Raw genomic sequence first — 10,576 nt, forward strand, 5'->3', positions numbered from 1 at the left:
ACAAAGCGTTTGAGAAGTAGTGAAACGCTAAATGCTAAAAATGTTTAGATTCGAAATAAATGAAGTGATCCTGTTAAAATAAACTGTTCCGGATATCTAAAATTAATATTTTCAGTGCTATAGATCTCAAAAATTTGAGGAAGTAAAGCGAATTTTTTTTAACAGTGAGAATATTAAAATAAATTAAAATCCCAGATTTTACTTGAACATATTTTGATTTCTTTGAAAAAGCTATAAATAGTTCCATTCAAAATTAAAAAAATGTGTGCGTATTTACCAGAAAACTTAAAGTTGGAAAGCCTACTTTTCAGCAAATTTCATTGCAGATGGAGTTTATTTACGTACTCACAGTACGTGACTAAAAATCAATATAAAATTTTACAAAAAAAAGCAGCTATATCCACATAGCAGCAGAGGATTATAAAATGGCCACCAACAAGCACGACCGCCCGGTTTTTCGAAAATCGATTTTATCCGGTACTCTTGCAATAAAAGAGCCATCGGTATTTACCAATAACCAACCCAATCCAGACTAAAGTTAAACTAATGGGCGACTTTCTCTTGCTATCAACCTCAGAAACATGCAAATTATACTGAACGACATATCACATCACACGTAAAATATAACCAACAAAATGTAAGATAATGTATTATCGTTTTTACTACATATATGTTCATAGAAAATACCTAGATGAAAGCACAACATATTGATTGAAGCTCTGGCTCACTAATATATTTACAAAATTTTCCACAGATTTCAATGTTAGATAATATTTCATTAAACTCGAGCTCTCACAATGTCATGAATTATTAAAATACACAATACAGCGAAAATTCATTAAATTTGAAGGAAGGCTTCTACCGTGTTTTCGTATAACGCTAGCTCGCGTAGGTGTTATTGCATAACAAATCCCGTATCCGAGCAAAACGCACAACAAAACAACACCAAAACATCGCGGAAACTTACCAAATGCACCCTGTTCACATGACATACACACTAATCGACCTGGGATCCATATTTTCCCGCAAAACGGCGCATTTAGGACCAAGGAGGCAATACAGAAAAACTCTTAGTCGAGACAACACGATTCCGGCGACGGAAAATTAGGTTTGCAGTGGCACGAGGAAGTGGCCTGGAGAATCGATCAGCCGGTAGAAGACGTCGGCGTCGCGACGCCTGACCTACCGCTTGCCAAAGACACTGCGGCAATGTCTGGTTCAATGAGTAGTGCGGAGGAACGGCAGAGGATGGCGCAAAACTCGCAGCCGCCGGCTCCACGCGGGTACGTCACCACGCACCGACACTGCTGAAATTGAGAAATTGGGTCGAAATCGCCGGACCTGTGTGGAGGATATTGCCAATGTAACATAATTAGGAGCGGGGCCTCCGGTTACACTTACGGAGCCGACTCGCTAGCCGTGCGTACTTTAAATATAACTTAAAAGCCAAGTTTTTACAAGTACCGAGAGAATTTCGAAAATTCACCTCACTTTCGAATATAATCTAGGAAGCCGTCTACAATTGCGCAGCTCACATCCCGTCAAATATCGATAACCATGTCTAAGAGAACCCAAACGACGAAAAAGATCAGCAGCCGTAGCAGACCATGCTGACGAAGGCCGTTGCGGGGGCGTGTAAAAACCCACTTCAATTTCGAATTTTTGGGAAAATACAAAGTTTCCTACATGCAATGAATTTTGGAATTATAAATCACCACACTCAGTTACAGGTCAATAATACCAAAACATCCAGATTTTTAGCAATGACCGCTGCAGGAGGAATGCGGACCCATCATGAGAAGTGTTCGAATGTCAACCCTGGTGCTTTAAAGCTTATCAACCAAGGACATAAATTTTACGATTGCATTATATGAACCTTTTTACAAACCAGTACTCATTGATTGCTAGTAATCTACTTACAATAGATCCCATTTATTATAAAAATTAAAACATTTCACAAACAAAACAGTGCAAATAAGGCGAGGTGGTAGCATGTTACATCTGACAAGCTGTACTTCTCGCACTGATACGGGCTGTTACATCTAACTGTAAGAAAATTTAAAATGTTCTCGTCAATATTATGCACACTCCCGATCACCTGCTCCGTTGCTTATGGCGAAGGCCAATGCTAACATCAAAAGAAGCGGCAATCTATTGACGCTGAAACGCTCACGCCGTGAGGTGGTGTTTATTTATGGAAAACGCTTTTGTCAACCTTCTGTCACGGGAAATTTAACTTTGAGAGACACGGGAAACGACGTTATAAAAGAAAATGTATTGTACGACAGACCTCGCATGGTGCTGAAACGTAAAATCCGCGTTTCAAAGTGTACCTATGCATTAAAATCGATACAAGGTACACGCTAGAGAAGAAATATTACCATGCAACCAGAGGTTTATCGCTGTGGTTTATTAATTCGAAAGACGCCAGTCGTACAAATTTAATGATTTCAGGTTAATTATGTCTTAAACAATCCAGTATTTATAGGTTTCAAGGAGAAAAAAGGCGACCTGGTATGTGAATGGTAAAAGATGAAGTCACTTTTCAGCCACATTTGTCTAATCTGAAGTGGGACGAGGTTACGATTTAAATCGGAGCTTGAAATTGGCAAAAAAAGTTACTTGACAATATTACTCGTCTATTTTAATTCCCTTAAAGCATTTTTACCGAATGTATACAGGGTGCCCCGTTTATTCTTAAAAAAAATTGGGAGGTGTTGAAGCTGTTACTTTAGAAGGGGTTTTCCTTAATTATATTTAAATCAAACGCCTTTTAAAAATATTTAATTTATTTAATACCAATATCTTAATACCCGTAAACTATAAAAAAATCTTACATGCTTATCAGTACATTTAATAGGTACTGTTGAAGCTAAACACTTATAAATTGACATTGATAATACATTACACGTATTATCTTTTATCAACTGTACTTTTTATTAGTTAATACATAAATGCCGATGGTATATTTATACTGAACACAGAACTGCACTATGACTTAACTTGATTGGTATACACGCTTATCAGGTATTTCACAATTTTCTAGAAGCGATTGTAGTACACAAAACGATAACAATTATCGTTAAAAACTCATTACTATAGAAATCGTCTATTTTTATAAGGAATAACCAGGGGTACAATTCAAAATTTATAAAAATGTGTCACTAAAATTAGAACGAGAAAATATTCGTCACCGTTATCTCTTTTATTAACGAAATATAACCTCAATATTTGATAACCTTAGAAGGAGCTGAGACTTTGTTCTTCAAACAGAAACTAGTTTTTGACGATTTACTCAGTATATACGTGTTATATCAGTTTTTATATTGCGGTAAAAAACCTTGATTTGATAGATAAATCATTTACAATAAATATTTGCACTTTTCCATTATCTTAGCAAATATGTACGAAGTCCTGATAAGCAGCTTTATTAAATGGGAATATTTTTCTAAATATATTTTGCACATTATTTTTTGTGAGTATTAATTTTAGAATTAGTGTCAAATGTTCACTGTTTATAACTCGTTAGGATTCAGATTATCACACCATTATATTTCTAAATAGTTACTTCTTGCAACAGTTTTTCTCATGATTAAAAAATTCACGTGATAAATCTAATGCTGATGCTGTAACAACGCCCAAGCCTTTGGGAGAGCGAGTTCAACAAAATAAAAAATATATTCTTCCAAAGTAAATGGCGTTAAACTGGTATAAAAACCATGGCGAATTCGCTTTTCCACACGAAATTATGCCAATTACTCGGATTTCCTGTTAACGGCATTGTCACTAGGGACCATTTTGCCGCTGATAAACTAAACAATAAAAACACAGTTACAAGTCACCCACCTCCCATCTTTATGTATGCCGAACTGTTGTTCCAAACTAATTTGCATCTATGCTGGTCCGAACTTTACTCTGAATACTCAAATGTAAGAGTCTCAAACCCGTTTTACGTCTACAGATTGTTAATATGTTGACCCAATAAATGTTCAAGTATTCTACGTAATATGTCAAAGGTTCAAGAAATCACTGGCATAGAAATGATATTTTTTTATAAGCTATTCCTTTAGAAAATTAACCAAACTTATGCCCGAGCATATGCAACTGCAATAACAAATTTTTAACCTATTTAAATGCCCAACATTGTTTATTTTAGCATAAAACTAAATCAACTGAAATGAGCAGAGAACATAAGAGCACATGAAAAAATATATCGATCTACTAAAGCCAAGACCCCCTAAAGGGTAAAAATAGGTCAACCACGTCGATCCCTGCTCCATAAGGGGTAGAATAAATAAAAGTACACATTAACTTGTCAGATCAATACAAGAATAAAATGTTTTAGAATACAAGGCTTTCTTTGGAGCGGCTGTAGCTTTGTACTGTCCGTAAGGCTTCTCATACGATCATATTAAGTGACTCTGTCCCGGAAAAAGTCAAAGGGAACAATTAAAATTCGACCCGAAGCCGTTCTAAATCGGCGCCGCCCAAAAAGAAAGTACTTGGATTCCTGGAAGTATGTAAATAAACACTGATCAACGAAAATAAAACGTAAACGTATCCTTGGCTATTGCTCAACAATGTGCGACAATTATAGTTGAACTTTTATGTCACCGTTCTATTTTGCGAGATGAATGAATGCAGACGTTATCGTGGCCCACGCTAATTTAATTAACTGGCGCGGAAGGATAATATTCTACGGACTTTGAGGCTGACATCAGTGCCAAAATGACAATTATTCAACACGCATGATATGCGGTACCACACGAAGATTCGTCTTTCGCTAGAAAATGTAGTACATTATTAGGTATAAATGACTTGCATCTAGGTACAAGAAACAAAAAAACAAATGAATATTCAACGCCTACGTCATATGTCACAACAGTACTGTAATACAAAACATTTTGGGACCGCTGACTATTCTGGACACCTGACGAAATATCTGACCATTTAAATCTCGATTTAAATAGACCAAGGAAGCGCGTTTAACTTTTTTTTTAGTTTTTATAGCGACGAGTACAAAAGAACTTATACGTACTTTGGTTGGCTATTGATCTGTGAATTTAGGGAGATTTAATTGTTCCTCGCTTCTCGGCCTTTGATCGATAACTGAAAATGATTGATAGACAGCGGAGTATTGTACTGGCTTAAGAATTTTATATAGAGCTTTACGTAAGTTTCTCGTTAAATCTTCTCGATCTTTACTACAGACGATGATGCATACTAGACTTGTAATAAATAAAATGTAGCATGCCATACCACATCGATGACGACATTAACCAGATGTAATTGCCTTGAATGAGTTGTATACTATCGTTACATTATTACTACCAGGGGGTAACGAACGTTAATAACTTTTTACTTGGAGCTAGCCACCATTGTGTAACCAAAGATTAGAAATCGTCAAGTACGTGCGTAGTAAGTGGAATTTTGTGCAAATCACCGCAAAAAGAACGCAAAGATAGCTAGATTATCCATTATCCAATATATAGAACATTTATTAATTTTTTACAATGCTTTTTTCGTATCCGCATAAGTACATGTTTAAAATGATTCACGTTTTTCAAATTAGAATAATAACATTTTTTTTCGACCAGTCTAATAAGAATTGCAGAATCTTCCAAGTAGATACCTCACGAAATTTTTCTAAAATCGTAAAAATATTTAAATAAACATCCGACAGTAGAACTCATGATTAAATTTCTAATGAAAATAATATTTTTAAAAGTTTCTAAGCAACAAATTTATTTTTAAATAGCTACTTATATTTTTAATTAACTACAAGATTAGATACTCGAAAAAATGTTAGTCAAGGCCTCTACTTAAGTCGTTGGATAATTAAAATGTACTTAGTACCAGTCTATCTGTACAAAATGAGGCGTTTTTGGGTACTATCCAGTATACCAGTATACACCAAATTCAGGACACTCATTAGAACTATTAACATCAATCTTCTTACATTCCTATAAACTCACTTTTTAAAAGCTAATCATTTAGATCTTTACTTAAATAGTAGACTATTTACTATACTTATTCGGCTACAAAATACATACAAAAAAACTGGAGTTTTGGAACTGGAATAAATGTCAAGCATAAAACAAAATTGTGATGTAATGACATCACATTTGGAGCAGATGGCGTGACTCAGATGGCTTGAGAAAGATTTTCTTTTATTTTCTGACATATGCAGAGTTCCTTTTTATAGCTATTGTCATAAAAAAGTTATCAATAAGGTTAATATTGTCCCATATCTATAAAATAACATATAAAACGTTATGTAATGCAAGTATTTAATCTATACTCAAAGTACATCAATGATTAATTATTATTATCGCTGTATATTTTGTAATACCTAAAGTAATTAATACTCCAATTATAAATATCTCGATCTGCATCATGCTTTAATATTAAAAGTTTTAACACTGAATAAGTTTATTCTTTTACCCAGTAAGTGCTGTACCTCGTTAAAATAAATAATGGGTCTTATGTAACAGGACTGTAACTCGTTATCTTGTTAACACATAAAATAACAATTTGTTTAACGTATCATTATAAAAAATTCTCACAGAGAAGTACATATCACAAACCACGTAACTTTAATTAGTATCTACGGTATTGAGTTTTCAAATTTACAAATACATAAACATTATATTATGTTTAACTTGTAAAAATGAAATACTTCAAGGTTGTCCTCTATAAAACGATGAGTCACAAACGCATCACTGATATTAATAAACAGAAGAGTGGGTAAAAGGTTTTTTATTCAATTACAGTTACCCATGGTAATTTTTATTACTTAATTATTTTAAAATTGATAACCTACTTACAGCAAACTTAAATTACTGTTTTAAATAGACAACGGTAATGTGTAGCTGTAGACTAAATCAATACCTACGTTGAATTTTCAGCTACACTAGGTGTATTTCATGTAAGAAAAAGTAAATAAAATCAGTACCCATTTAAACAGAAGTTTAAATATACCTAGGCGTGTTTATTATTTATAAAAGGAGAGAAATTATGTCCTAACTCGCTGCCTACACACTGCATCTGTTTTTTACTAAACGACCCGTTTTTGGGTTCAGTGACATTTGGGGCTTAAAAAACTGTGTCAAGAATTTGAGTGTGGTTAAATGAACAATTAGTTATCTTTTCATAAGATCCTACCTCTTATATCATAATTCTTATGTTACGCAACAGCAGAGTAGTAAGAATACTTTCATTATTACGAAGAATTTGATTCCTAATTATCTAGATTTTGTAGTGGTTACACCTATCGCGGCCATTTTCAAGCCGTATACACACACTGAAGGATACACCCGACTGTAAATACATGATTCTAAGACTCACCTCTATGAATATCAACTAATTATGTCGATTTTCCACTTTCCCTGCAGAGAAAAACTAAAAGTTTTTACAATAAACACAGTTTTTTCATTCACTTATTCACTAACCCACAGTCGAAACGCCCTGCATGACAGCTAACTTCGAGTACTCTGGGCGGCATGCGCAGAACCAGACAATACACGCCCCGATTTAAATATCTGGCGCCTTGGGATGTGTTGCCATCCATGATTATCGTTCTTCGTATCTTGTCAACAAATGAGGTGCTGCCATTTATATAGATTTTATTATACAAGTAGATATATTACCTATAAACTTTATTGCGAAATAAAAACATCCCTTAAATCGTTTTTCATTTGCATTAACCAAATTAAATGGTTTTCACAGTTTTCCCTTGTTGTAAAAAGAGGTTCCCTATTCTTAAACAATATTAGTAGAATGTATTGTACGGACAACACAAAAATTTTTAGAGAGAAAAGGCAATAGTTTGGGTACTCGCTCTCTCTTTCTAACCGTTGTGGAAAAAATTACGTTAGCCAATCAAGTGCCTGCGCAAGCGAACTATCACTTTTTCTCTGTCACTCGTTTACACCCTGGTTACACTGTCGCCGAAAGCTTGTTCCTCTATACAGTGTATGCTCGAAGTACATTACAGGACGTAGATCTAAAGTATGAAATTTGTAGTTCTAATGTACCTATTCGGTAACCTGATAAAATTAGTAATAGTCCTCTTATAGCAAAGTAAAATAATTGGTAAAGTACCGAAAATAAGAAATGAATAATTATTGTTATCAATTGGTGATACATCGCTGAAGGTGAGTGCCAAATTTTAAAAATATTTTCGGAATAGAAACATATAACCTCTTTACGTGTTACTTTTGACGTATCATGTTACGGTAGATTATTAATCTAACAAAAAATTCTATAGATTATTTAGTGCGCACAAAGCTGTAACAGTACTTGGCCAAAAAAAAAAAACAACCAGATCGACGATTAGAAATAAATTTCTAATATGGCTGAAGCTGAACAGAGCGATAAAAATATCCCTGCATCCCACAGAAGACCATATCATCAAAATAGACCAGGTTCTTCATACAGAGGAAGGGGCAGGGCTAATGCTAGTGTAAGCAAAGCTCTCCATTTTTTCGGGGTGAGGGACCTCAGAGAAATTCTCGATCGGAAGCATCAAGATGAGGATCAGGTAATATAAATAGCTTATGGTTAATTCGTAAGACGTTTTGTTTATTTAATTTCTTGTAGACTAAAAGTGGACCCCCTCCAGATCCTTCATACAATTATTTGAAAGATCCTTCGAGGGAAAATGCGAATGAACACCAGAGCCACAGATATAGGGTAAATAATTTTATTGCTAAGGACGTACTATCTATACATGAAATGATAAAATTGTGCTTAATCTATAAACAAGTTTATAAATTAATCAACCTGATAATAGTATCTAATGTTTATTTTTTGTTTGAAAATCTAATATTTAGCAAACAATTCTTTTAAATATTGATATTATAAAATGTATAACTTGCTTTAAAGGAGAGAATATCAGGTGATACTTACCCAAGAGGACATTACTTCAGAGGATCAAGAGGAAGAGGTAGGGGTGGTGGTTCATTTAGGGAAAACCGACAATATGAATCGGATAAACCCTCTTTCATACAGAATCCAGTAAACATAAAAGTTGAGGTGATTGCCTCTACCGGAGAGAGGAACTGTCAGTTAGACGAAGAAACTAAAATAGCAGATATTAAACACATTCCCAACTACAAATTGAAGGATTTGAGACCTAGGAATGAAGATGGTGCTGGGAGAGATTTCAACGATAGGTACGGATATGAGCGGGGTAGGGGCAGGGGACAAAGGGGTAGACGAGGCAGAGGTAGAGGTGAAAGAGGAAGAGGGAGAGGACAAGGCAGACAACCAAACAGAAACAACGAAAGTGATCAATTGCAACAACAAACCAGCAAAAATGCTTCCAAAGAGAAATCTGCAGATACTCCTGTTGAAAATGAAGAAGGAAAAGAAAGCGGGGAAAATCACGAGGAAGATTATACAGAAGATCCAGAACAGGAAGATGAGGGCCCGGAGCAATACTATGAAGGTGAAGAAGAATCTTGGGAAGTAAACGAACAAAACCAGTCCCTTGACGAAGCTGCTGGACAAGTAGACATAAAACTAGATGAAAATTTGGTCGTAACGTCTTCAGAAAATGAAGAAAAGCGTAAAAGAACAGTTCAGTTTAAACTCGACGATACGCGAAGTGACCAGGCAGCGAAGGAAGATTTAAAAAAAGAGGAAAGAGATGTTAAAAAGGACACACCTCTAAAGGAAGAGGATAAAAAACTTGATAAGTAGAAACGATTTTGCTCTTTAGATTTTGCTCTTTTGCTGAAATATTTTGTTTTACTTAATTCATATATTTTATTGTGATGTATTTATGTTTTTATATTGCGCTTTTATCTTTACGAACTTATTTAATTTTTTATTTTACAATATTTTACGAGCATACAGACTAAATGAAATGTATCGGTTGAGAAAAATGGAAGGAGAAATAGTATGGTTATACTGATAAGTAAAGTATAAATAACGACAGTACCGGTGGTCGCTAGTGAAATTCAAAAAATCATATTTTGACCGCCTCCAATTTAATTTTTGTTTCTTAAAATTTTAAAATTTTTCCATTACGAAAATTCTCTAATAGGCCTAGAAACCATCTAAAAAACAATGTGGATCCCACGCTTCATTATCAGAATATGACCGTGTTCATTTTCACCAGCTGCTACTGCAGTACAGGATATTAAGAAAAGGAAAATATAAAAAAAAATATAAAAACTTATTCTTCTTTGAAAAGCAAAAAAAAATTTGAAAAAAAGTTTTTCTAGTGCTCATTTAGAGTAAAAATATGCAAACAAAATGTGTTGAAATGTGAGTTACAAAGATTGAATCGTTTAGACATGACTTGGTTCACTTTTTGTTAACTCTCATGTAAGTAATTTTTCGAGTTTGCTTTGTTATTAAGAGACTAAGACTAAAATACGTAATGTTTTGTGTAGTTTTTAAAAGTCTGATTCGGACAACTAATAAGAGCTTAATAATTGCCTTTAAAATGTGCTTTATCAACGAGAGGAAACTGTTAAGTGGATAACATTATTTATAATGAATTTATTTATGTATACAATTTATTATTCTATTATTGCGAATTGTTAATCATAAACTTTAAATATAA

At 34.1% G+C, this 10,576-nt stretch overlaps 2 protein-coding genes across 8 annotated transcripts in view; one reads left to right on the top strand and one right to left on the bottom strand.

Annotated features, from left to right (window-relative positions):
* LOC108912002 (spectrin beta chain) overlaps window positions 1-7,512 on the bottom strand; it is a 28,404-nt gene extending 20,892 nt beyond the window's left edge. For 5 of the 7 annotated variants that reach the window (XM_018717106.1, XM_018717103.1, XM_018717104.1 and 2 more), the window contains exon 1: window positions 7,348-7,512. The gene's annotated coding sequence lies outside the window, so the exon portion shown is untranslated. Of the gene's footprint in view, window positions 1-967; window positions 1,185-7,347 lie in introns of those variants that run through there. The other 2 variants (XM_018717108.1, XM_018717102.2) reach the window with 2 other exon arrangements.
* A 514-nt stretch (window positions 7,513-8,026) lies between these two features.
* On the top strand, window positions 8,027-10,545 carry LOC108911995 (plasminogen activator inhibitor 1 RNA-binding protein-like). Its single transcript, XM_018717091.1, has 4 exons — window positions 8,027-8,156; window positions 8,270-8,542; window positions 8,602-8,694; window positions 8,887-10,545. The coding sequence occupies exons 2-4, from the start codon at window positions 8,354-8,356 to the stop codon at window positions 9,703-9,705; spliced, it is 1,101 nt and encodes a 366-aa protein (XP_018572607.1). The 5' UTR covers window positions 8,027-8,156; window positions 8,270-8,353; the 3' UTR covers window positions 9,706-10,545.
* Window positions 10,546-10,576: the final 31 nt, after the last annotated feature.

The sequence above is a fragment of the Anoplophora glabripennis genome, unplaced genomic scaffold (genome assembly GCF_000390285.2).
Source record: "Anoplophora glabripennis isolate ALB-LARVAE unplaced genomic scaffold, Agla_2.0 scaffold88, whole genome shotgun sequence".
NCBI classification, from domain to species: domain Eukaryota; kingdom Metazoa; phylum Arthropoda; class Insecta; order Coleoptera; family Cerambycidae; genus Anoplophora; species Anoplophora glabripennis.